General features: G+C 54.8%; 1 protein-coding gene across 1 annotated transcript in view; it reads left to right on the top strand.

Moving 5' to 3' along the window:
* Window positions 1-26,132, top strand: part of reln (reelin) — an 85,683-nt gene that overhangs the window by 52,308 nt on the left and 7,243 nt on the right. Inside the window, 58 exon segments of the mRNA XM_067234163.1 lie at window positions 5-29; window positions 202-230; window positions 871-920; window positions 922-976; window positions 1,414-1,538; window positions 1,541-1,621; window positions 1,624-1,656; window positions 1,777-1,851; window positions 1,853-1,925; window positions 3,034-3,098; window positions 3,100-3,190; window positions 3,470-3,534; window positions 3,536-3,559; window positions 3,561-3,578; window positions 4,553-4,761; window positions 4,997-5,128; window positions 5,338-5,384; window positions 5,387-5,443; window positions 5,549-5,628; window positions 6,024-6,071; window positions 6,073-6,254; window positions 6,518-6,682; window positions 7,698-7,934; window positions 8,465-8,657; window positions 9,630-9,742; window positions 10,922-11,059; window positions 11,173-11,359; window positions 11,510-11,715; window positions 12,013-12,184; window positions 12,717-12,923; window positions 13,209-13,444; window positions 13,704-13,861; window positions 14,082-14,304; window positions 14,629-14,705; window positions 15,092-15,250; window positions 15,516-15,710; window positions 16,517-16,799; window positions 17,102-17,242; window positions 17,335-17,512; window positions 17,705-17,789; window positions 17,871-18,053; window positions 18,448-18,616; window positions 19,052-19,157; window positions 19,294-19,520; window positions 19,660-19,883; window positions 20,158-20,305; window positions 20,572-20,830; window positions 21,472-21,721; window positions 21,952-22,120; window positions 22,282-22,422; window positions 22,601-22,778; window positions 23,218-23,411; window positions 23,613-23,866; window positions 24,348-24,502; window positions 24,647-24,861; window positions 24,947-25,124; window positions 25,664-25,839; window positions 25,999-26,105. Coding sequence (XP_067090264.1) covers window positions 5-29; window positions 202-230; window positions 871-920; window positions 922-976; window positions 1,414-1,538; window positions 1,541-1,621; window positions 1,624-1,656; window positions 1,777-1,851; window positions 1,853-1,925; window positions 3,034-3,098; window positions 3,100-3,190; window positions 3,470-3,534; window positions 3,536-3,559; window positions 3,561-3,578; window positions 4,553-4,761; window positions 4,997-5,128; window positions 5,338-5,384; window positions 5,387-5,443; window positions 5,549-5,628; window positions 6,024-6,071; window positions 6,073-6,254; window positions 6,518-6,682; window positions 7,698-7,934; window positions 8,465-8,657; window positions 9,630-9,742; window positions 10,922-11,059; window positions 11,173-11,359; window positions 11,510-11,715; window positions 12,013-12,184; window positions 12,717-12,923; window positions 13,209-13,444; window positions 13,704-13,861; window positions 14,082-14,304; window positions 14,629-14,705; window positions 15,092-15,250; window positions 15,516-15,710; window positions 16,517-16,799; window positions 17,102-17,242; window positions 17,335-17,512; window positions 17,705-17,789; window positions 17,871-18,053; window positions 18,448-18,616; window positions 19,052-19,157; window positions 19,294-19,520; window positions 19,660-19,883; window positions 20,158-20,305; window positions 20,572-20,830; window positions 21,472-21,721; window positions 21,952-22,120; window positions 22,282-22,422; window positions 22,601-22,778; window positions 23,218-23,411; window positions 23,613-23,866; window positions 24,348-24,502; window positions 24,647-24,861; window positions 24,947-25,124; window positions 25,664-25,839; window positions 25,999-26,105 — 8,250 coding nt within the window.

The raw sequence follows: 26,132 nt of genomic DNA, 5'->3' as shown, positions 1-26,132 counted from the left end.
CAAGAGATGAACGCCTCGCAGCAGGTTTAGTGTGGATGCTTTTTGATTTACTTCTCATAAGCTGTTTTTACAGTCTGTCGCGGCCCTGTTTGATGAAGCTGTCTGGCACGTGTGTGTGTGTGTGTGTGTGTGTGTGTGTGTGTGTAACACCTACCTGTGTTGTGTGTCCTTTCTCAGACCACCATGCCTCTGAACACCCAGCACTGCCTCCATCCTTCAGTTTGCTCTGGGTACGTATGTACTGTACACATCACACACACACACATCACACACACGTACACATCACACACACATCATAGGGAGTGGAGGAGGGAGGGAGTGATAGCTCTCTCCTTAGTGCATTGCTAAGGTGCCAGGTGAATGACTTTTTATTCCATTAGTGACCTATGACCCAATATCCCACACACAAATACATACACACATATACAAACACAAATACACACACACATACATGCACACATACACACACACATATATCACCCAACTACATAAACAGTACACACTGCTCTCCTTGGCTAAGCCGATCACTTAGACTCCCACGCTGTCCATGCATTTGAGTGACTGGAGGGGGGGTGGGTGTGAAGCCGGGCTCTGCCATTAGGTTCCCCGCGGCCCCCGGGGCACCAGTGGATCATTGCCAGTGTGACGGAGGGCAAATCTCGATTGATGGCGGAAAAAAGGAAAGCTGACACATTATTTAACATTGGCCTCCGCCACCTCTCTGCAGGGGCTTAGAGCGGCGTTAATACACAGAGCTGTCGACTCATGAAGTACCAATGTAAACCCTTCTGTCTATGACTGTGTGTGAATGTGTGTGTGTTTGCGCTGTGTTGCTAAACTCGTGGGAATGTTTGCGTGTGTGTTTCACAGGTTCCGGCTCCTGTCGCTTCAGTTACGCAGACCCCAGCATCACCGTTGTCCTTCAGCCTGAACAGCTCAGATGACTGGATCGTCCTGGAGAAGATAAGGTCTCTCTCTCTCTCTCTCTCTCTCTCTCTCTCTCTCTCGCTCTCTCTCTCTCTCTCTCTCTCTCTCTCTCTCTCTCTCTCTCTCTCTCTCCCCTCTGTGTCCCCTCCTCTCCCTCTCTCTCTCCCTCTCTCCCTCTCTCTCTCTCTCTGTGTCCCTCTCTCCCTCTCTCTCTCTCTTTCTCTCACGCGCGCACATCCCTCCATCTGTCGCAAACACCCTGTCTTCTCTCTTCTCCTTTTTTTTTTTTACCTCTTTCACACCTCCCCCTCTCAATTTGTCAACCCTTCCCTGTTTTTCCTGACTGTAATCTCCTTCTTCTCTCTCTCTTTCGGTCCTTTCTCTATTCGCTTTTTCTCTCTTTTTTCTTCTCTCTTTCTCTCACACACTTTTCCCTCGACCAAGCTAAGATCCTCCTTCCTCGTTCCCCTCCTGCAGAGCTCCGACCTAACAGCAGTACGGTGGTCCACCTCCTGGCCCTGCCCGTCCCCCTCCAGAGGGGAGGGGGGTGCGCCTGCGCTGGTCTCCAGAGGAGCCCCCCCCAGGGCCCAGAGGGCTACGAGTCCTGCTGGCGGCCTCGACAACATCCCTGCTGGTCAACGCTGCTCACAGACCCCCCCTCATGGAGGACAACCTGGACCCCCCCGGACACGGCCCAACTGGCTCTTCTTCCCTGGAGCCACTGTGAAGGTATGATGCCATATTTATATGTAGCATTTCTGTATTTGTGTGTCGTGTGTGTGTGAGGGGGGGGTGGTCCTAAAGGTGGTATTGGCCGTGGTTATTTGACTGTGTTTTGTGATTTGCCAGCATGCCTGTCAGTCAGAGGGCAATGCTCTGTATTTCCATGGCGGCGAGGGGGTGCTCCACACCTTCGCCACCACCCCGTGACATCGACCTGCACCGCGAGGAGGGACGCAGCTACTGGGAGGAAGACTTTGAGAGCCCTCCCTCCAAGTAAGTCCTCGGGTATTAAATATCATTATTAATGTCTTTAATCTTAACCATTGTTGAAACCCAATCCATATGAGCAATGTTTATAGTACTGGGAAGTCAGTAAGTTGATTCATATTGATTTCCATAGTAACCAGGGGGAATAATCAGCTGCTAGGCGACCGGTGGACCTGCGTCAGGGTAAAGCTGTCACTTGTCATATGTCAAGGTGACGCGTCATGTGACACCCACGGAGCACTGGCACAGGTGGTGAATGCCACCGCTTCCCACCGCTACAGAGATGTCACTCCATCTGTTCAACTGGGAGCATGTCACACACACACACACACATACCTATACAGTTAGCAAGTGCAGCAATTGCACGGGATGACAGATTTAGCCCATTAGGTAGTTGTATGGTAATAAGACTTTTTCATTCTCTTTCACTCTCTTCCTTTCTACTCTCTCTTTCAGTCTCTCTCTCTCTCTCTCTTTATACTCTCTCTCCTAGTTCTCTCTCTCTTTCCAAGCTCTGTCTAGCTCTCTTTTGCTCCAGAGGGTAGGAGGAGAGAGGGATGGAGGAGAGACGGTAGGAGGAGAGAGGAATGGAGGAGAGAGGGATGGAGGAGAGAGGGATGGAGGAGAGAGGGATGGAGGAGAGAGGGATGGAGGAGAGAGGGATGGAGGAGAGAGGGATGGAAATAGAGGGTAGGAGGAAGAGGGATGGAGGAGAGACAGTAGGAGGAGAGAGGAATGGAGGAAAGAGGGTTGGAGGAGAGAGGGATGGAGGAGAGAGGGATGGAGGAGAGAGGTGTGGGGAGATGAGACACGCTGAGTCAACTGCTGCCAGTGCTAATGAGGATCCTGAGCTCAGCTGTGGGGTGTGTGTGTGTGTGTGTGTGCTTTCGACTGTGTATATGGGTTTGTGTACCTGTAAGGTGTTAGGTGTTTTTCCTTGTCATTATTATTTGAGTGAAACAATGTGTTAAGTGCTTACCTTGGTATGACAGCATTTGTGGAAAATTGAGGTGCTAATGGAACTCAACACACCTTTTTCTCCCTCCCTCCCTCCCTCCCTCCCTCCCTCTCACTCTCTCTATTCTTCTCTCCCCCCCTCCTCCCTCTGTGTAGCTGGGACATTGAGGGGGGCTGTGTACGGCACTCAGTGTGGCGAGGTCGAGTCTGGCTCCGCCCTGGTCCTGGAGGGGGGAGGGGCAGAGGAAAGTGTGCACCCCCTATCTGGACACGACCTCCTTCGGCAACCTGAGATTCTACTTCACCATGGGTACCAGCTCCCTCTCGCACACAGCACCCTAACCCTCTCACACACAGCACCCTAACCCTCTCACACACAGCACCCTAACCCTCTCACACACAGCACCCTAACCCTCTCACACACAGCATCCTAACCCTCTCACACACAGCACCCTAACCCTCTCACACACAGCATCCTAACCCTCTCACACACAGCACCCTAAACGAAAAAACTTGACTCACCACGTCAAAGGACAGTTTAGTCTCTTGTTTTGACAGTTGAGCGATGTGTTTGTGTTCCATCAGGAGGGTGGAGGGTGTGACCCCGGGGAGTCCCACGAGAATGATGTCATCCTGTTTGGGAGGTCTGAGGGCAGGAGGGGAGCGCGTCATACTGGACACCCTGCCCCTACTCCTCCTACAGGGTACGACCAGGTCACATGTTCCTGTGATGTACTGGAGGTCCCACCTCACCTTCCAGGCCTCTGTGTGTCTGCTCACAATATTGACTGTCTCATCCTCTGCTCTGTCCTTACTTTCACCCCTTTCTGTTACCTCCTACCTTTCCCTGCCCTCCTCCTCTCTCTCCCCTCCTCTCTCTCCTCCTCTCCCTCCTCTCCCTTCTCTCCTCTCCCTCCTCTCCCCTCCTCCTCTCCTCTCCCCCGTCTCTCTCCTCTCCCTCCCCTCCTCCTCTCCCTCCTCTCCTCTCCCCTCCCTCTCCCTCCCCTCCTCCTCTCCCTCCTCTTCCCTCCTCCTCTCCCTTCTCTCCTCTCCCTCCTCTCCCTCTCCCTCCTCTCCTCTCCCTCGTCTCTCTCCTCTCCCCCCCTCCTCCTCTCCTCTCCTCCCCTCCCCTCCTCCCGCTCCCTCCACTCCCCTCCTCTCCTCTCCCCTCCTCCTCTCCCTCCTCTCCCTCCCTCCTCTCCCCCTCCTCCCTCCTCCCTCCATCCCTCCCTCCTCTCCCTCCCTCCTCTCCCCTCCTCTCCCTCCCCCCCTCCTCCTCCTCTCCCTCCTATCCCTCCCTTCCTCTCCTCCTCTCCTCTCCCTCCTCTCCCTCCTCCTCTCCCCTCCCCCTCCCTCCTCTCCCTCCCCTCCTCCTCTCCTCTCCTCTCCCTCCTCCTCTCCCTCCCTCCTCTCCCCTCCTCTCCTCTCCCTCCCCCCCCTCCTCCTCCTCTCCCTCCTATCCCTCCCTTCCTCTCCCTCCTCTCCTCTCCTCTCCCCTCCTCCTCTCCCTCCCCCTCCTCCTCTCCCTCCCCTCCCTCCTCCTCTCCTCTCCTCTCCCCTCCTCCTCTCCCTCCCTCCTCTCCCCTCTTCTCCCATCCCCCCCCTCCTCCTCCTCTCCCTCCTCTCCCTCCCTCCTCTCCCCTCTTCTCCCTCCTCCTCCTCCTCCTCCCCTCTCCAGACTCCAGGCGTTGTGTCGGTGGCGTTGCCCACCGAGCTGCAGACTCCCGTCACCCAGTTCTGCCTGGAGCAGCGTGCCCACGGCGGCTCCAGGCGCCACGTGTGGGCCCTGGACTTCATGCAGCTGCTGCCCGTGCTCCCAGGCACCCACACCCACGTGGCCCAGTTCTCCATCAACCTGGGCTGCGGCTCCTACCAGCCTGCCAACAGGTAGGCCTGTCTTCAGCACCCCACTGGACCTTGAATCTTGCTGGCTTTGAAGTGGAGTCAGTAGCTCCAGTGTCCGAGGACTGTCTTTCTGGTCTTAAACAGCCCTGATTATGTTGGTTAGGGTGACTGGAATGTGCGTAGTAAGACGGTGAAACTGAAAGCAGTACAAGGTGTTTTTAAGGTTTAGTTAACCACGGGGTGTTTTAAAGACTCATGCGGTCTCTCTCCGTGCTAGCGTCAACCTGGAGTTCTCCACCAATCACGGGCGCTCCTGGTCTCTGCTCCACACCGAGTGTCTCCCAGAGCTGTGTGCTGGACCCCACCTGGCCCACAGCACCATCTACTCCTCCGACAACTACAGCGGGTGTGTGTGTGTGTGCGTATGTGTGTCAGTAAGTCTGTGTAAGTCTGTGTCAGTAAAATCTGCCCTACCCTCAGGGAGTTTTACTGTATTATATAAATAGTTTGTGTTGTGTGTGTGTGAGTGTGTGTCTAAGCCACTCTGTGTGTTTACCCATCTGCGTGTGTGTGTGAGTGTGTCTAAGCCTGTGTGTGTACCTGTCTGTGTGTGTAGTTGGACCAGGATCTCATCCCCCTGCCCAACGCAGCCCTGACGGAGACCACCCAGTCCGCTGGAGACAGTCTGGCATGGGCACAGGCAACATGTGGGCGATAGACAACGGTTAGAACCACAGACACTCTGAACACAACCGCCTGTAGGACTGCCATGACTACACTCCTCAGCTGTGCGCTGCTGTAAACGTATGTGTGTGTGTGTTTCCTCCAGTGTACATCGGGCCGTCCTGCCTGCGGTTCTGCTCCGGAAGAGGACACTGCTCTCGCACCGGCTGCAAGTAAGAAACCACAGCGCCCTCACTGTTTACTCTGACCATCGCTGGAGCTTTGTGATCGAGAGCAACCTCTCTCTCTCTCTCTCTCTCTCTCTCTCTCTCTCTCTCTCTCTCTCTCCTCTCTCTCTCTCTCTCTCCTCCTCTCTCTCCTTCTCTCTGTCTCTCTCTCCTCCTCTCTCTCCCTCTCTCTCTCTCCTCTCTCTCTCTCCTCTCCTCTCTCTCTCTCCCCTCTCTCTCTCTCTCCTCCTCTCTCTCCTTCTCTCTCTCTCTCTCTCTCTCTCTCTCCTCTCTCTCTCTCTCTCTCTCTCTCTCTCTCTCGTCTCTCTCATCTCTCTCTCTCTCTCTCTCTCCTCCTCTCTCTCCTCTCTCTCTCTCTCTCTCTCCCCTCTCTCTCCCCCTTCCCTCCCACAGATGTGACCTGGGTTCAGTGGGCCGGCATGTGAGCTTGCGTCCCAGACCCTTCCCGGCCTTCCTGTCCGAGGGCTTCTCCAGCCCCCGCTTGTCCTCCTATCACAGCTTCTCGTCGCTGCGCGGCGCCGAGGTCAGCTTCGGCTGTGGCGTGCTGGCCAGCGGCAAGGCCCTGGTGTTCAACAGAGACAGCAGACGCCATCTTGTCACCGCTCCTCTGGATAGCTCACAGCCAGGTTAGGAGACGGAACGCTCCGGGCAATGTGGAACACACACACCTACACACTCACACACAAACATCCATCACCCCCCCCCCCTCCCCTGCACACACCTCTCCTCCCTGGCTGACTGTGTGTCTACCCTCTTCCCTTCATCTCGCTCCTCTACTTGTCTGGCCCTCATCATCTCCAACATTCCTCTCTCGCTCACACTCTCTCCCCCTCTGTCTCGCTCCATCCCTCTTCATCTCATCTCTCTCCCCCCCCCCCCCTCTCTCTCAGGTATCTCCAGTTCACTCTGAGGCTGGGCAGCCGCAGCATCCTGAGCTCCTGCCCCGCCCCTGACCAGGCGGGGGAGGGCGTCCTCCTGCACTACTCCTCAGACAACGGCATCACCTGGACACTGCTGCAGCACTATGCCTACCAGGGCTTCCACGAGCCCAGGTAGCGACCACCGTGTGCGTACGTGCGTGTGTTTGTGTGTGTGAGAGAGACAGAGAGAGAGAGAGAGAGAGAGAGAGAGAGAGAGAGAGAGAGAGAGCAGAGAGAGAGAGAGAGCGAAAGAGAGAGAGTGTGCATGCATTTATGTGTGTTTGTGTTTAAAGCACAGAGAGACCATAAGCCATTAACACACATTTCCTCCTTAATGGTGGGCTGGTGGAAAGGGGGAGCGAGGAACGTGCAGGGGAGCCATTGAGTCAGTTAGTGCTGTCTCACTGTGTAATGAAGACAAAGTAACCAGCACACACACACTCCCAGTGTTGATGTCCTGGAGAGCTCACACACACTCCTAGAGCTGGCTGGGCTGGAGAGCTCTCTCAAACACACACAAATTCACACACACAAACACACCTGGAGAGTTCATCATCAGCCCAGACAGGGCCATGTGTCAGGATAAGACACTGCTACCTTAATGTGTGTGTGTGTTATGTTTGCATGTGTCTTTATTAGTGTGTGTGTTGACGAGAGGCCACTGAGTGCATGCACCCTGTGACTGTGTGAGCCCTGGAGCAGCATTCCTAGCCTGAGTCAGAACCCAGACACCTGAGTCAGAACACAGACACCTGAATCAGAACCAGACACCTGAGTCAGAACCCAGACACCTGAGTCAGAACCCAGACACCCTGAGTCAGTGATAACACATCACACTCCTTCTCTGTCCTCCCTCCCTCTCTCTCTCCACTCATCTCCTCCCTCCCTCTCTCTCTCCACTCATCCCTCCCTCCCTCTCTCTCTCCACTCATCCCTCCCTCCCTCTCTCTCTCCACTCATCCCTCCCTCACTCTTTCCTTTCCTCCAACCTTTCTCCCTTCCAATCCCTTTCCTCTTTCTCCATCCCTCCACCTCTCTCTCCCATCCCTCTCCCTCCACCCATCCCGTCCCCTCTCTCCATCCCTCTACATCTCCTCTCCATGCCTCTACCTTTCCATTCCTCCTCCCCTCCTGTGTTCTCTCCCAGGATCGTGTCTGTTGAGCTCCCCCCTGGAGCCCGTAAGTTTGGGGTTCAGTTCCGCTGGTGGCAGCCGTACCACTCGGGGCGAGGGCTGGACGTGTGGGCGCTGGACGAGATCACCATGACCTCCGTCCTGTTCAACACCATCAGCCTGGACTTCAGCAACGTTCTGGACGTCACCCAGAGTCTGGGCTTCTACTTGGGCCACGTGCAGCCCTACTGCCAGCATGACTGGACCCTCAGGTACCCTCACACAGCCTCAACCCAACACCGCCCACACACTGGAAGGGGAGGATTGATTGGTTAAGATCAGTGGTCCTCAGGGACCCCCTGTCCTGCATGTTTTAGATGTTTCTTGGCTCCAACACACCTGATTCAAATGCATGTTCGTTACCAGGCTTCTACAGAGCTAGATAACGAGACATTTATTTGAATCAGGTGTGTTGGAGCAGGAAAACATCTCAAACATGCAGGACAGGGGGTCCTTGAGGACCAGGAATGAGAACCACTAGTTTAGATGATTTACTCCAGGTTTAGATAGGCCACTAGGAAACTGACAAAAGGACCAGGGCCACAGAATTCCAGTGTGCCTGTCCTCGTTACAGATGGCAAAATAAACTTGAAACACTAACATGAAAAAGTTTGGTTAAATGACCCGACAGGTGCATAGCATAGGTCTTCTCTCTGTATGTTGCTGCATCATCGGTGTCTGTGGACCTGCAGTTTCACCCAGTCAGGGTCAGGTGCTACCTGAAGTCTCCCCTGTGTTGCAGCTTCTCTGGGGAGCCGAGCCCCGGATCTAGCCTGCGCTACGTGGAGACCCAGTCCATGCAGATCGGAGCGTCCTACAGCCTCCAGTTCTCATTGGTCATGGGCTGCGGACGAGAGCCCTCCCCCAACATTGACACGCAGGTTCGGCTGGAGTTCTCCACCAATCACGGGCTCACCTGGCATCTGGTCAAGGAGGTAAGGGATGGGATGGGAAATGGAGTTCTTTTTGAATAATTAGGTTTCTGAAATGGACTGCCCTTTTCAACAGGAGTTTGTAGTGTCATTGGTTATGAGTTGGGGAAAGCTCTATAAGTCACCCTGGATAATAGCAATGAAATACATAATTTATTTATGAACATGAATATTGATCTTTCCATTATAGCATCAGTTATAATGTCTAAATAATGATATAATAATAATCACTTGGTCTCCTGCGGTTGGAAAAATTACTGCAATTACTTCTTATCATCAAAACACATGAATAGTTGAATCAGCAGGCAGATTATCATCTAATGATTCAACAAAGATTTTCCATGCTTCCAACGGGACCATAAATATTCCAAGTTGTCAAGTAACCCAATGATTTTTTATCATCTTTGGAACTGAATAAGACTTAATGAGTCTTCCCCAAGTACCAGAACCACATTGTTGGATCCTGTGCGGCAGATTCACAGCAGATACCCACCTGCTTACTGTGGTTCAACTCCCCCCGTTTACACTGCAAAAAAGGTCTGCTAAAATACAAGAAATTAACACTAAATTTGAAGAGAAAATGACTTAATACTAGTGAAATTATCTTGCTACATGGACAGATAATTTTACTCGACAAGATATCTTAAAATAAGTTGGTTCCAGTCTAGAAATAAGTAGGCTTAAGAATATACCACAAATTAAAAGATAGAAACTAGTAAATAATTTTTTTAACAAGATAATAAATATTACATTTCCAGAACTAAGATTTTAAATCTTGGCAAACAGAACAATTGCAGTGTACAAATCACATTCCTATGATGGATCCATCACCATGTCAGTCTCTTCAGTTGACTACACTGCATGTGGTGGAGCAGAACGGCCTGTCTGGATACGTGGGGGGGGGCATGGTCATAGTGAGTCTCTGTGTGTTGCGTGCCGCTGTGTGACCTTTGACCTGTGTTCTGCCCGTTCCAGGCCTGTCTGCCCGGCATGCCAAGCTGCTCTGAGTTCACCGCGCCGAGCGTCTTCCACCCGTCTGAGTTCAGAGACTGGAGACGCATCACCCTGCCTCTGCCCCACAAGACATGGTGAGGAACACACACACACATTGTATACACACACACACACATACACACAGAATGTATAAATACAAAATCATATACACACACAATCACACACACATTCTTTGTAAAAGATCAAGCATGTGTTCATATGAACAGGAATTATGCGATCACACACACACTCAAATAGTCAATCTTCCCAGCCGCTGCCCCCCCCGCTCCCCAAGGACACTGTGACCTCCAGCCCCTGCTCTGCCCACAGGCTCCTAAGTAAAGGTGTCCTGGTCTCATCCTCCTCCATCACGAGGAGGGCAGGGGGGGGCACGGGGGGGGGGGGGGGGGGGCAAGGGGGGGCAGGGGGGGGGGGGGGGGGGGCAGGACTGTAATGGAGATGGAGGATTCCAGACCAGGCCTGCATGATCAGGTGCAGCTGGGGGTCGATGCACGTCACTGGAGCAGTGTCCTCCCCCAACACACACACACCCACACACACACACACAACCACGCACACACACACACAGCACCGTATACTTGACTGTCTGGGATCATCCATCAGGAGCCCCACATGCGACGGCATGCACTAAAACACACATGAGCATGCACACACACACTAGGTTCTAGATGATGGAGCACTGAATGATCCTCACCAGGGCACGATGTGTATGAATCATTGATCTCATATCAGGCAGAGTATAAAGCATCAAATGTGATGATCAAATATTGATCTGGGTCAGGCATGCAGTAATCTCTCCTATTTCCATCCAAATAACCTCTTCGAATTCCTTTGTTCTCTGTCTCGCATTTACATTCTCTTGTATGTGTGTGTGTATGCTTGTGTATGTATGTGTGTGTGTGTGTGTGTGTGTGTGTATGCTTGTGTATGTGTGTGTATGCTTGTGTTTGTGTGTGTGTGTGTATACTTGTGTATGTGTGTGTGTGTATGCTTGTGTGTGTGTGTGTGTGTATGCTTGTGTATGTGTGTGTGTGTGTGTTTGCTTGTGTATGTGTGTGTATGCTTGTGTGTGTGTGTGTGTGTGTGTGTGTGTGTGTGTGTGTATGCTTGTGTATGTGTGTGTGTGTATGCTTGTGTGTGTGTGTGTGTGTGTGTGTGTATGCTTGTGTGTGTGTGTGTATGCTTGTGTATGTGTGTGTGTGTATGCTTGTGTGTGTGTGTGTACGTGTGTGTGTGTGTGTGTGTGTGTCCAGGTCCAGTGCCACCAGATTCCGGTGGATCCAGAACTACTATGGCGAGCAGGATGAGTGGGCTCTGGATGACATCTACATAGGACAGCAGTGTCCCCATATGTGTCACGGACACGGCTGGTGTGACCACGGACACTGCAGGTCGGTAATCACACACACACACACACGTATACACACACACACACACACATATATACACACACACACGTATACACACACACACCCTCAACATACCGTCTCTTTCTTCTTCTTAGGTGTGACGAGGGTTTCTCTGGAACAGACTGCCTGCCCTCCTCCCCTCTGTCCTCCAGCGTCCTGTCGGACTTCGAGTCCCAGGATGCACTGCTGGCCGCATGGCAGGAAGTGATAGGTGGAGAGGTGGTGACCCCTGACATGGGCTGTGGAGTGGTCTCATCCGGGTCCTCTCTGTACTTCAGCAAGGTACGACTACAACATCTTGACACTGGAAATAACATATAACATCATACAGACACATTGGAGTCATTAGTGTGCGTGTGCATGATGCTTGTGTGTACTTATGTACGTGTGTGTGTGTGCGTGTGTGTGTGTGTGTGTGTGTGTGTACACCAGGCTGGACTGAGACAGCTCGTGAGCTGGGACCTGGACACAGAGTGGGCGGAGTTTGTGCAGTTCTACCTGCGAGTGGGCGGGGACTGGGCGGAGTGTAACCATGCCGACAGCAGGGAGGAGGGCGTGCTGCTCCAGTACAGCAACGACGGCGGCATCAGCTGGGGCCTCATCGCCGAGATGTACTTCACTGACTTCACCAAGCCCCGGTGAGGCCACGCCCACACACCACCACACCCCCACACCCCCACACCTTCACAGGAACCAGCCCAGTCTGAACCATGAAGGGGGGGTTAAGGGAGAAAAGAGAGGGGGAGCAAGGAAGGGGGAAATCCAGCACCTGAACTACGGGAAAGAGGGGGGGGGGGGTAACTAGTGTTACCTGCCATCCACCCTGGAGACCCCCCCCCCCCACACCACAATCTCACACACTGAGACACAGACACACTCTTCTTGCCTCGTTTGTCCTTCTGAATACAGTTCTGAGTTCTGCCTCCCCCCCTCAGGTTTGTCCACTACGAGCTCCCGCTGGCCTCCAAGACTCCGTCCACACGCTTCCGCTGGTGGCAGCCCCTCCACTCAGGCGAGGGCTACGACCAGTGGGCCATCGACGACGTCATCATCCTGTCAGAGCGGGAGAAGCACATCATCCCCATGGCTAACCCCACCCTCCCCCAGGTCAGAGCTTACCCCACCCTCCCCCAGGTCAGAGCTAACCCCACCCTCCCCCAGGTCAGAGCTAACCCCACCCTCCCCCAGGTCAGAGCTAACCCCACCCTCCCCCAGGTCAGAGCTAACCCCACCCTCCCCCAGGTCAGAGCTAACCCCACCTCCCCCAGGTCAGAGCTAACCCCACCCTCCCCCAGGTCAGAGCTAACCCCACCCTCCCCCAGGTCAGAGTCTGGAGATTCTCACAGCTAAGAGCCCAGGGCAAAGCCATCCCATAATGATAGACGCATAACTGCTAACTTTGGTCTTGAGGAAGACTAGCCACCTGTAATTGAGGTAGACTGTGTTGAGAAAATGTGTTGATTTAACACCAGTGTGTTCCTGATGATGAGAGGGGACCTATATGAACACTCAAGGTGTAAAATGAACCCTCCTGGTGCTAAATCAACAACACATTGCCAGGTGTTCCACCTCGTGTTCCACCTACTGTTCCACCTCCTGTTCCAACTGTAACCAGACGTTCTCCCCCTCCCACGCGCAGAACTTCTACGAGAAGCCGGCGTTTGACTACCCCCTGAACCAGATGAGCGTGTGGCTCATGCTGGGGAACGAGGGCATGGACCGCGAGAGCAACAACAGCTTCTGCGCCCCCACGCCCTCCGCCATGGTGTTCGGACGCTCCGACGGGGACCGGGTGGCGGTGACCAGAGACCTGGCGCTCCGCACCGGCTACACCCTGCAGTTCAAGGTAGCGACGCCGCAACAACGAGGAGAGGACACACTCCAACCACTGCTGACGCTTTAGAGATGGAGGAACTGACCACTCGTTCAACTCATCCGATACCTTATGTTTATTCATGTAACCTGTATTGGAAAGTTGTGTTAAGGACATTTGGAATGTAGGCATCACTGTTACCTTGCGGTGCTGGATACTAACATCCCCAAACTCCGACTTAACTCCTTAATCCGTTGAGTTTATTTTCCCTGCTCTCACTGATTCTCCCTCTTCCCCTCTCATGGCTTCCCCCTCCAGCTCAACATCGGCTGCGAGGCCCAGTTCAGCGGGGCGGCCCCGGTCATGCTGCAGTTCTCCCATGACGCGGGCCGCTCCTGGGCCCTGGTGCGGGAGGGCTGCTACCCCGGGTCCCCGGGCCGAGGGGGCTGCGAGGGCAGCGGGCGGGAGCTCAGGGGCCCCACCCTCTACCACACCGGAGACTACGAGCAGTGGACCAGGGTCACCGTGGTGATACCGCGCAGCGTGGCCGCCAGGTGAGCTGGCGGGCCGCTCAGACTTCACACACTTTTCATTTGGGTTTATTCACACAGTCTGATTTGTGAGAGTAGGTTGAGCTCAAAGGAGGTTTATTTATATATATGATCTGGCTATATATATACAGTATGTATAATTGTAATTAATCATCCAATTAGTATTGCACGTGTTTTGAAATGCAAGGATATGCTTACCCGGAGTCAGATAGGGTTTAATTCCTTGAATAACCTTTGACCTCCGTGTCTTGCCCTCCCTCAGTAAGACGCGGTTCCGCTGGTACCAGGAGAGCAGCGTGTACCGCGACGCCCCGGCCTTCGCCCTGGACGGGGTGTACATCTCAGAGCCCTGCCCCAACCACTGTGGAGGACATGGAGACTGCATCTCTGGAGTCTGCTTCTGTGACATGGGCTACACAGGTACACACACACACACAGACACACGCACAGGTTCACACACAAATACACACCCACACACACTTACAAACACAAGGTGAGGGGAGCAGAAGGAGGAAGATAAAAGCTAAATGAAAGGGGAGGGGAGATTAGTGAACGTTCTATCGCATTGAGAATGTTCAAACAATTTGTCTGTTATCTGTGTGTGTGTGTGTGTGTGCTCACGCGTGTGTGTGTTCCGCAGTGGAGCAGGACAGCTGCGTGCCGGCGACGGCCACTCCCACAGAGCTGACGGAGGGCTTCGATGGCAAGCTGAGCCCGCTGTGGCAGAGCCTGAGCGGGGTGGGGGTCAGCGGGGTCAGCGGGGTCGGGGGCTGCGGCACCATCAGCGAGGGCAAGGCCCTCTACTTCAGCAGCCCAGGGAGCAGGGAGGCCCGCACCGTCCCCCTCGACACCACCAACACCAGGTCAGTGTTCCGCCCCCGCGCCCCCCCCCCCCCCCCCCCCCCACCGTGAGACGTCTGAAGCGGGAGTCAGGTGGCTGAGCGGTTAGGGAATCGGGCTAGTAATCTGAAGGTTGCCAGTTCGATTCCCGGCCGTGCCAAATGACGTTGTGTCCCTGGGCAAGGCACTTCACCCTACTTGCCTCGGGGGGGAATGTCCCTGTACTTACTGTAAGTCGCTCTGGATAAGAGCGTCTGCTAAATGTCTAAATGTAAATGTAATGTAAATGAAGCGTGACGCCGTGAGTGAAAACAATCCCGTTTCTCTCCCGTGTCTCCCGTCTCCAGGCTGGTCCAGTTCTACATCCGCATCGGCAGCAAGAGCCTGGGTCCCACCTGCGCCCGGCCTCGCTCCCGGAACGAAGGTGACCATGCCGTCCTCGGCCTCGTCCAAGCTCTCTGCTGCCTCCCTGTGGAGGCTCACTGACACTGCAGCAGGAAATGTGGATTTTGAACTCCAGCATGTCACACTTTCTCTGCCGTCTGACTCCCTTGCTGTCTCTCTCTCTTTCTCTCTCTCTCTCTTTCTCTCCCTTCCTCTCACTCCTTCTCTCCCTCTCTGTTTTTTTTCATCTTCTGTACACGTTTAACCAGCGTTTAAGGTGTTGTAGTCCATCCAACACTATAGAGATCCATGTTCTGTCCTCCTCCAATCTCATGTGCAGCTGAGTCAGTAGACCGACCCCTCTATCCCAGGGCCGCGCTGCTGCCTGCCCTCTCATCCTGTCCTCCTCTCCCCCGTGTCTCCCAGGGGTGCTGGTCCAGTTCTCCACCAATAACGGCGTGCAGTGGCAGTTCCTGAGGGAGCTGGACTTTGGCTCCTTCCTGGAGCCTCAGGTTGTCACCATCGAGCTGCCGCCCCACGCCAAGACCCCCTACACCGTGTTCCGCTGGTGGCAGCCACAGCAGGGTGAGGGGGTGGTGACACACACACATACAGACATTCAATACCCACACTGGTACACACACACATATTCACATTCGTACACACACACACACTTTTATCACACTCACATACAGAACAGACAGTTTTATTACACTCACATACAAAGACACACCTCTAGCAGAATCAAGGCTTCTCAGTTGGTAGTGTTATGATAACAGCACGCTTAGATGAGGCCTGTAATGTTTCTCTGCGTCCCCCCCTTCCCGTCCCCCCCCCGTCCCCCCCCAAGGTAAACACTCGGCCCAGTGGGCCCTGGACGACGTGCTGATCGGCATGAACGACAGCTCCAGGACGGGCTTCCATGACAAGTTTGACGGCAGCTCCCCTCTCAGACACAACTGGTACCGCGTGCAGGGGGGCGAGGTGACCGTGGACTGCCTGTCCCTGGACACGGCCCTGACCTTCAACTCTGAGGCCATCGACAGTACGACAGACACACACACTTACACACGCGTATACATACACACTATATGCACACAGACTCACACACTCACTCACTCTCTCACATTCACAGACGCGCATAGTACTGCACACACACACACACACACACACTGCACCTCAACACATCAGTAAGTAACCCAGGCTGAAAGTGAATCAGCCCTTTTCCTCGACACCCACATCTCATGAATAATGAATTCCTCCAAACTTGATTTAACATCCCAGTAGTTATTTATGAGCGTGTGTTGTTTGGAGTGGATGTCCTTTGTGCAAATATCAAATGACATTCTGGGTTGGTCCATTAAGCCACAGCCCTCCAACAGTCATTTGGCAACGAATCCATGAGCATTAATGTGTGGTGTAGCCACATGATGTGTGTGTTCCCCTATGGGGTGGAATATCCACACACATGAATCAATGGTAGCTATTATATCCCCCCACTCGCTCTCCACACACACACACACACACACACACACATGCGCGGGGGCGTACACCCGCACACATTATTTATGGGGTCTTTCGAGCACTTCTGTGCTCCTATTGACTTTGCGTGCTGTAGTTTTTGTACTCGCTGTAATGTAATCACATGGTCAGGGAATGTATCGTTCAAAAGCCAGAAGATGCATAACCTGCCCATAACACTGTTTTCATATTGGATGCCTACACACATCTTACAGCACAATGTAACACTGTGCTGTAACATTTACATGAAGCCTGCAACCAGACACCATTCTTCATCTTCACCATGTTATCTCTCCCCTCCTCCTCCCGCCCCCCCTCCTCTCCCCACAGAGAAGCCCCGCTACGCAGAGAGCTGGGACTTTGAGGTGTCCGGCTCGTCCTTCCTGCAGTTTGACCTGAGCATGGGGTGCAGCAAGGCCCTGCAGTCGGCCACGCTGGCCCACGGCGTGCGTCTGGAGTTCTCCAGCGACTGCGGGCGCCGCTGGACGCTGCTCACACCCGAGTGTGTGCCGCCCGCCATCGGCTGTGCCGGCTACACGCAGAGCTCCATCTACATGTCCACCCAGTACAAGACCTGGAGGAGGGTCACAGTCTACCTGCCCAGCGCTGCCAAGTACGTGTGTGTGTGTGGGGGGGGCGGGGGGGGGGGGGGGGGGGGGGAGGCTGTTAATCAGAAGGTTGCCGGTTCGATTCCATGGACATTCAAAATGACGTTGTGTCCTTGGGCAAGGTACTTCACCCTACTTGTCTCAAGGAAATGTCCCGGTACTTACTGTGGATAAGAGAGTCTGCTAAATGTAAATATGTGTGTGTGTTTGAATGTGTGAATGCCTGTGTGTGTGTTTGTTGTGTGTGCTGGCTCAGGTAAACCCAGTCTAAAACACCTTGTAGACACGCTCTGTATCTTTCCACCAGTTCTCCCAGAACCAGGTTCCGCTGGATCCAGACCCACTTCACCCCCGGAGCGGAGGGCTGGGCTCTGGACAACGTGCTGCTGGCACCTGGGTGTCCCTGGATGTGCTCTGGACACGGGCTCTGTGACAACGGACGCTGTGTGTAAGTTACACACACACACACACAAATCCCTTCAACATTTAGATCTGCCTGAAACGATCACCTTAACCCCCCCCCCGCCCCCCCTCTCTCAGGTGTGACCGTGGTTACGGAGGGGCGCACTGCGTGCCCCTGGAGCCCCTGCCCTCCATCCTGAGAGACGACTTCAACGAGAACCTGCGTGCGGAGCAGTGGCCCGAGGTGTACGGGGCAGAGCGGGGCACCCTGAGCGGGGAGCCCCTGAAGTCTGGCACCGCCCTCATCTTCAAAGGGGTGAGAACCCCCCCCCCCCCTGCAGGGGATCACATGACCCAGACCCTCTCTCTTGCTCGCTCTCTCTCTCTCCCCCTATTATGTATTATGACACTTGAGAAAAAAAGAAAGAAAGAAATTTTTGTGTGATTATTTCCCACTATTTGATCTTGGTCCCTCTGCATTCTGTGTGTGTGTGTGTGTGGTTTGTAGGATGGTCTGCGTTTACTGGTCTCTAGAGATCTGGACTGCACCAGCACTCTCTACATCCAGTTCTCCTTCAAGTTCATCACCAAGGGTGGGCCTCACTCTCCCTCCATCTCTGCTGTCTCTGGTCTCCTAGATGGTGGATTAACAGTGTGTGTGTGTGTGTTCCCAGGCGTCCCAGAGCGCTCCCACTCGGTTCTCCTCCAGTACTCTGTGAACGGGGGCATCAGCTGGCTGCTGCTGGATGAGTTCTACTTCCCCACGTCCACCGACACCCTGTTCCTCCACCTGGCGCTGCCCGCCAGCGCCCAGACCAACGCCACCCGCTTCCGCCTCTGGCAGCCCTACAACAGCGGTGAGAACACACACACACACAAAGACACATTTCCTCACATGTACACACACATGTGCACAGACACTCACTAACATGCACGCACACCTACAAAATCAAACAGTGTATTTTCTCTCATACGAGCACCTGAACTTTTACATTTAGTCATTTAGCAGACGCTCTTATCCAGAGCGACTTACAGTAAGTACAGGGACATTCCCCCAGAGGCAAGTAGGGTGAAGTGACTTGCCCAAGGACACAACGTCATTTAGCACGGCCGGGAATCGAACCAACAACCTTCTGATTAATAGCCCGACTCCCTAACCACTCAGCCATCTGACCCCCGTCACACATGCACACACACAGACGTGTACACTCCCACACTCGTGAGACGACCTCTGGCGCTGTGTGTGTGCAGGTAAGAAGGAGGAGGTCTGGGTGATCGATGACCTCATCATCGACGGCAGCTCCCTCCACAACCCTCCGGTGGTGTCGGACAGCTTCGAGGGAGGCCCGCAGGAGGGGAACTGGCTCTTCTACCCTGGAGGGAACACAGGCCTCTACTGCCCCTACCAGAAGAGTGGCCTGTGAGTGCTCAGTCAACCCTCACCCTTCACTTGAACCTTAACCTTTCCCTAAGCCTAACCATAATCTTACTGTAACCCTTAACCTTTATCAAAATATAGGTGGACCATACTTACCTGAATACTTACCCTAATACTTACCTTAGAGATCTCTGATCCTTTACCTGTCAGAAATTTTACTTCTTATTTCAGCTCTTTTCCATGGGATAAAAACATATTATAAATGAACATAGTGGACTTGTGTCCGTGCAATCACAACCAATCAATGGGTTGAGACCTTCCACAAACCTAACCTGTTGGCAAATGTGTGTATGGTCAGTGAAACAAGCAAACGTCAGCTGTGTCATTAGTTCCGTATCTACCATGGAATGAGACAGGGATTCATAGAGGATGGAGTACGTTTGTTTGTGACGCCGGCGCGTTCCTGTCCTGTTTCAGGGAGGAGGATGAGTCTGCAATGGTGTTTGTCTCCAGCGAGCCGGGGGAACATTCCATCACCACCAGGGACATTGACGTCAACGAGAACACCATCATCCAGTTTGAGGTACGGAGGAAGCAGGAAGGATCCCCAGGGGCAGGGTTAGTCACAGTAGAACGTCGGAGGAACATTAGAGAACAGGACTCAAAGCTGTGGAGAAAGCTCGTTCAGGGGATGTTTATCGTGTTTCCATGACACCCAGATCAACGTGGGCTGCACGGCGGACAGCTCCTCCGCCAACCCGGTGAGGCTGGAGTTCTCGCGAGACTTCGGGGCCACCTGGCACCTCCTGGTCCCACTGTGCTCGGGCGGGCCTCAGCCCTCGTCCCTCTGCTCCACAGAGCTCCACCCCGCCAGCGTGTACTACCCCGGCACCACCCAGGGCTGGAGGAGAGAGGTCGTCCACTTTGGAAAGCTGCGGCTCTGCGGGTGAGGAGCACGAGACCATCTCCATCCTTCTTTCCCTCCTCCGTCTGTCTCAATCTCCCTCACTCCTTATACCCCCCCATTCTCTCTCTTTTTCTCTCTCTCTCTCACCTCTCTCTCCCTCCCCCCCTTCTCTCTCCAGGTCCGTGAGGTTCCGCTGGTACCAGGGTTTCTACTCCAGTGGCTCCTCCCCCCCTACCTGGGCCCTGGACAACGTTTACATCGGCCCTCAGTGCCAGGACATGTGCAACGGGCACGGGGCATGTGTGGGGGGCACCCACTGTGTGTGTGACCCGGGATACTCAGGCCCAGACTGCTCCCTGCCAGACATCCCCAACCCAGACTTCCTCAAGGAGGACTTCGAAGGTACCGCAACATTCAGATGCCCACACAAACCCAGATGGAGTATGTGTGACACCATGAGTATATTCCCCACCTAAAGACTGTTGTTTAATGGGATGTTCTGTGAAGGGAGAATGGAGGGACATGTCAATGACCACTACAATTTGTGTGTGTGTGTTTGGTATGTGTATTTTGCGTGTGTGTGTGTTTGGCTTGTGTGTGTGTGTGTGAGCGTGTGTGTGTGTGTGCGTGTGCGTGTGTGTGTGTGTGTGAGCGTGTGTGTGTGTGTGTGCAGGAGGAGCAGTGGACGGAGAGCGCTTCAAGCTGCTGAGCGGAGGGAAGCCATCCAGGAAGTGTGGCATCATGTCCAGTGGAAACCACCTGTTCTTCAGCGAGGACGGCCTACGCATGCTGGTCACCAGCGACATGGACCTGTCCAACGCCAGGTACCCGGACACACACACACGCACACATACAAGCATACACACATATAGATCACATATGCATACACACACACACACACACACACACACGTGCTTCATTAAGTCTCACTATTGAAAAGTATGCACTTTTCCGTTGGTAAGGTTAGTTTTCAACTAGTCTGTGCTGTGTGTGTGTGTGTGTGTGTGTGTGTGTGTGTGTGTGTGTGTGTGTGTGTGTGTGTGTGTGTGTGTGTGTGTGTGTGTGTGTGTGTGTGTGTGTGTGTGTGCAGGTTCGTCCAGTTCTTCCTGCGTCTGGGCTGTGGGAAGGCGTCTCCAGACCCGCGCTCCCAGCCCGTGCTCCTCCAGTTCTCCGTGGACGGTGGACTGACCTGGGGCCTGCTGCAGGACTTCCTGTTCAGCAACAGCAGCAACCAGGCCCGTCTGGTTGCCCTGGAGATCCCCCTGAGGGCGCGCACAAGCTCCACGCGCCTGCGCTGGTGGCAGCCCTCGGAGAACGGTCACTTCTACAGCCCCTGGGTCATCGACCAGGTGAGGCCTGAGGTCCAGTGGGCGTGGTTGGGGGCGTGGCTGGGTCCAGGGGGCGTGGCTGGGTCCAGGGGGCGTGGCAGGGTCCCACCTTTGAACTCGTACCGCCCACCCCACGCCATTTTTTAGGTGGTCTTGAGTTGGCCTCCATGTTGGATTAGCTACTGGAGCACCTGACATGCTCACTGTAATGCACATGAACCTGATCCCCTCCCTCTCTGCCCCCCCCTCCCTCCATCCTCCTCCCTCATCACTCTCCTCCCCCTCGTCCTCCCTCACCCCTCTCCTCCCCCTCCTCCTCCCTCACCCCTCTCCTCCCCGTCCTCCTCCCTCACCCCTCTCCTCCCCGTCCTCCTCCCTCACCCCTCTCCTCCCCCTCCTCCTCCCTCATCACTCTCCTCCCCCTCCTCCTCCCTCACCCCTCTCCTCCCCCTCCTCCTCCCTCACCCCTCTCCTCCCCCTCCTCCTCCCTCACCCCTCTCCTCCCCGTCCTCCTCCCTCACCCCTCTCCTCTCCGTCCTCCTCCCTCATCACTCTCCTCCCCGTCCTCCTCCCTCACCCCTCTCCTCTCCGTCCTCCTCCCTCATCACTCTCCTCCCCCTCCTCCTCCCTCACCCCTCTCCTCCCCCTCCTCCTCCTCCCAGGTGGTGGTGGGGGGCAGTGCCAGTGGCTGGGGGCCTCTGGAGGACGACTTCTCCTCCATGGACGGCCGTTCCTGGCTGCTCCACCCCGGGGGCACACGCATGCCCGTGTGCGGCTCCGACGGCCCCGCCTTCGCCTTCATCGAGAAGTCCAACACGCGCTACGCCGTCACCACCGACATCAGCCTGGGCCAGGACGCCTTCATCCAGTTCGACTTCTCAGCCTCCTGCTCCGTCACCAATTCCTGCTACTGTGAGCAGAGCTAGCCCAGGGGGTGGGGGTGTGGGTTAGGATTAGGGTGGGGGTGTGGGTTCATGCATGGGTTAGGGTTCATGTGTGGGTTAAGTCAAGGTGACAGGATGGGAAAACACTTCTATTGATCATTTATCATTATTGATTACTTTTACTGATCTACACTGGTAGTTTCTAACTTTTCGTGTGTGTGTGTGTGTGTGTGCGTGTGTGCGTGTGCCCTAACACAGCCATAGAGCTGGAGTACTCTCTGGATCTGGGTCTGACTTGGCAGCCGGTGGTGAGAGACTGCCTGCCCACCAGCCCAGACTGCTCCTCCTACACCCTGCAGAAGCTGCTGGTGGCTGACACCTTCAACAAGTGGGGGCGGGTCACCCTGCCCATCCCCAGTTACGCCAGGTCAGTACTTCCTGCAACACACACACACTCAAGCACACATACAGTATATATGCACACACACATGCTTGCATATGCACATACATGCATAGAGTATATAGATTCACATGTATGACGGTGGTTCATGCCCTAATCTTGTGTGTGTGTGTGTGTGTGTGTGTCAGGTCCCCGGCCACCAGGTTCCGCTGGTTCCAGCAGGCTCCGTTTGACAAGCAGCAGACCTGGGCTCTGGACAACCTCTACATCGGGGACGGCTGCCCCGACATGTGCTCTGGACACGGACGCTGCCAGCAGAGCACCTGCGTGTGAGTACACACACACACATGCACACGCACGCACACACACACACACATGCATACGCACGCACACACACACACTTAACAGACACACTTAACACTGTAATTCACAGCATTCATGAAATGCTTCCAGGAAATGTAGTGGCTATGCTAAGTTTCTCCACACTGTAACCTCCCCCCCCCCCAGGTGTGACCCGGAGTGGGGCGGGGAGTACTGTGACGAGCCTGTGGGGCCCCTGCCCTCCCAGCTGAAGGACAGCTTCAGCAGGTCCCCCTCCCTCGGCCACTGGCACCTGGTGACCGGGGCCAAGCTGAGCACCGTGTGTGGGGCGGTGGCCTCAGGGGCGGCGCTGCACTTCAGCGGGGTACGCCTCTCTCCATCCAGTCATCTGTCTGGTTATCCTGTTATCAGCCTTCCCTCTCTCCGCTCATCTCTCCATCCAGTCATCTGTCTGGTTATCCTGTTATCAGCCTTCCCTCTCTCCGCTCATCTCTCCATCCAGTCATCTGTCTGGTTATCCTGTTATCAGCCTTCCCTCTCTCCGCTAATCTCTCCATCCAGTCATCTGTCTGGTTATCCTGTTATCAGCCTTCCCTCTCTCCACTCATCTCTCCATCCAGTCATCCATCTATCCATTCGCCTGTCCGTTCATCTGTCTAATGATTTATCCATTCAACTATCAGTCCATTCCTCCTTCCATCTGCCTGATTGCCATTGATCCATCCATCCACTGATCTCTCTGTTCATGTGTTCCCTTTCCCCCTCCTTTTGACCACGGTGTGTGTGTGTGTGCGTGCGTGCAGAGCTGCAGCCGGCAACTGGTGACCGTGGACCTGAACCTGACCAACGCCGAGTTCATCCAGTTCTACTTCATGTACGGCTGCATGATCCCCCCTAGCAACCGTAACCAGGGCGTGCTACTGGAGTTCAGTCTGAACGGAGGGATCAACTGGATCCTGCTGACGGAGATCTTCTACGACCTCTACACCAAGCCAGGGTGGGGGTTCCTGTCAGCACACACACACACACACACACACACACACAAGGCCTATCTTTTACAGTTCTTAAGCTATGCGATGCAACAAACTCTTGCTCGACTGCTATTCGTAAGGCGCTGTGGATAAAAGCGTCCTGCTAAATGGGTACAACTCTAAAGTGGATGTTTTCTTGCTCTCTGCTCCCATGTGTCTCTTCTCAGGTTCGTCAACGTGCTGCTGCCCCCTGCTGCCCGTCAGGAGGGGGTGCGCGTGCGCTGGTGGCAGCCCCAGCACGAGGGGGCGGACCACAGCGACTGGGCCCTGGACAACGTGCTGATCGCCGGCTCCGACCCGCGGGCGCAGATCTCCGACACCTTCGGAGGGGTGGCGCTGCCCAACCACGAGAGAGCGCCCGCTGACGGGACCACCACGGGCAGGACAGGGCTTGTCAGCGAGCTGGAGGACTCCCCCATAGGTGTGGGTCAGTGGGCTGGGTGGATGGGTGTGGGTCAGTGGGCTGGGTGGATGGGTGTGGGTCAGTGGGCTGGGTGGATGGGTGTGGGTCAGTGGGCTGGGTGGATGGGTGTGGGTCAGTGGGCTGGGTGGATGGGTGTGGGTCAGTGAGCTGGGTGGATGGGTGTGGGTCAGTGGGCTGGGTGGATGGGTGTGGGTCAGTGGGCTGGGTGGATGGGTGTGGGTCAGTGGGCTGGGTGGATGGGTGTGGGTCAGTGGGCTGGGTGGATGGGCTCAGGACAGTTGTATGGTGGTCAAGTCATCATTGTTTACGTGAAATATATTGAAGACATACACGTAAATGTTGATAGTAACATAATATATAGTAAACAATACAACTCTCTCTCTCTCTCTCTCTCTCTGCCTCTGCCTCTGCCTCTCTCTCTGCCTCTGCCTCTCTCTCCTTCACTCTCTTCTCCTATGTCTCTCTCCCTCCGTCTTAGTGAGTGACCACTGGTTGTTCTCCGAGGACTGTTCGGTCCAGCGGTTCTGCAGCTCTCCGGACGGCGTGATGGTGTGCGGCAGCGTGGACGGCCGGGAGGTGTACGCGGTCACACACGACATCGTGCCGGACCGCGGCTGGGTCATGCAGTTCAAGGTAACCCTCCACCCCAAACTCCAAACACAATCCACAGTAACACGAGTCGATAGAAACAAAGGTGTTTGAGTAAAACATACACGGAGGAAGCGTGCGTTGTGCCTGAGTGTGTGTGTGAGGACGTGTGTATGTGTGTCCGTACAGATAGCGGTGGGCTGCAGCGCTCCAGAACGCCATGCGGATCACCAGGTGCACGTCCAGTACTCGGTGGACTTTGGAGTGACCTGGAAGTACTTGGTGCCCCAGTGCCTGCCCGCTGACCCCCGCTGCGGGGGCCAGGTGTCCCAGCCCTCGGTCTTCTTCCCTGCCGGAGGCTGGAAGAGGGCCGTGTACCCCCTGCCCGACAGCCTGGCAGACACGTGAGTGCCCTGCCCTGCCCTCACCATCCCAGCTGCCTGGGTGCTGTCCTGCACTCATTCCCTCCTCATTCCCTGTTCCCTTCAGGGCGGTGAGGTTCCGCTTCTACCAGCAGCACTCGGACATCCAGTGGGCAGTGGAGAACTTGTACATCGGGCCGGCGTGTGCGGGACAGTGTGGAGGGCATGGGGACTGTCTGGACCAGCGCTGCCTCTGTGACCCGGGCTTCACCGGACCCAACTGCTACGCCAGCACAGCCCTCAAGGTACAGGACCAAACCACACCCTCACACACACTCTAGTCACACACTTTCACACACCCTCACACACACTCTGGTCACACACTTTCACACACCCTCACACACACTCTGGTCACACACTTTCACACACCCTCACACACACTCTAGTCACACACTTTCACACACCCTCACACACACTCTAGTCACACACTTTCACACACCCTCACACACACTCTAGTCACACACTTTCACACACCCTCACACACACTCTGGTCACACACTTTCACACACCTTCACACACACTCTAGTCACACACTTTCACACACCCTCACACACACTCTAGTCACACACTTTCACACACCCTCACACACACTCTAGTCACACACTTTCACACACCCTCACACACACTCTAGTCACACACTTTCACACACCCTCACACACACTCTAGTCACACACTTTCACACACCCTCACACACACTCTGGTCACACACCCTACTTCACACACGCTCATGCGTTGGAAGGCTGACTCCCACACTTACACCCTCACACACACCCCCTCCCCACAGGCCTCTCTGAAGGAGCGTTTCGACTGGGAGGGGGCGGCAGGCCCCCAGTGGCAGGTCCTGGAAGGGGGGCGTCCCTGCACAGACTGCGGGGTGCTGGTAGAGGGGACAGCGCTGTACTTCGGGGGAGCGGACGGCAGGCAGGCCGTCACCGTGGACCTGGACCTCCGAGGAGCCAAGTGAGGACTCTCTATGCCTTAGCTACAGCTACTGTCTTCTGGTAGAACTGTCACAACTGTTTTGGGGGAAAAATGATTCTAAGCACTGTTTTTTGATGTCTATGGGGCAGTTGTAAGGTAGTATTGATGTGTTGATTGTGAACCTGTGTGTGTGAGCAGGTTTGTGGAGTACTGGGCCAGGATAGGCAGTGAGGATAACATGACCATGTGCCATCGTCCGACCTGTCGGAAAGAGGGCGTGCTGCTCGACTACTCCACTGACGGAGGTACCATGGCAACCAAACATGGCCGTA

This window comes from Osmerus mordax, chromosome 4 (genome assembly GCF_038355195.1).
Source record: "Osmerus mordax isolate fOsmMor3 chromosome 4, fOsmMor3.pri, whole genome shotgun sequence".
Classification (NCBI taxonomy): domain Eukaryota; kingdom Metazoa; phylum Chordata; class Actinopteri; order Osmeriformes; family Osmeridae; genus Osmerus; species Osmerus mordax.
This window is presented reverse-complemented; position numbering and strand designations above follow the sequence as displayed.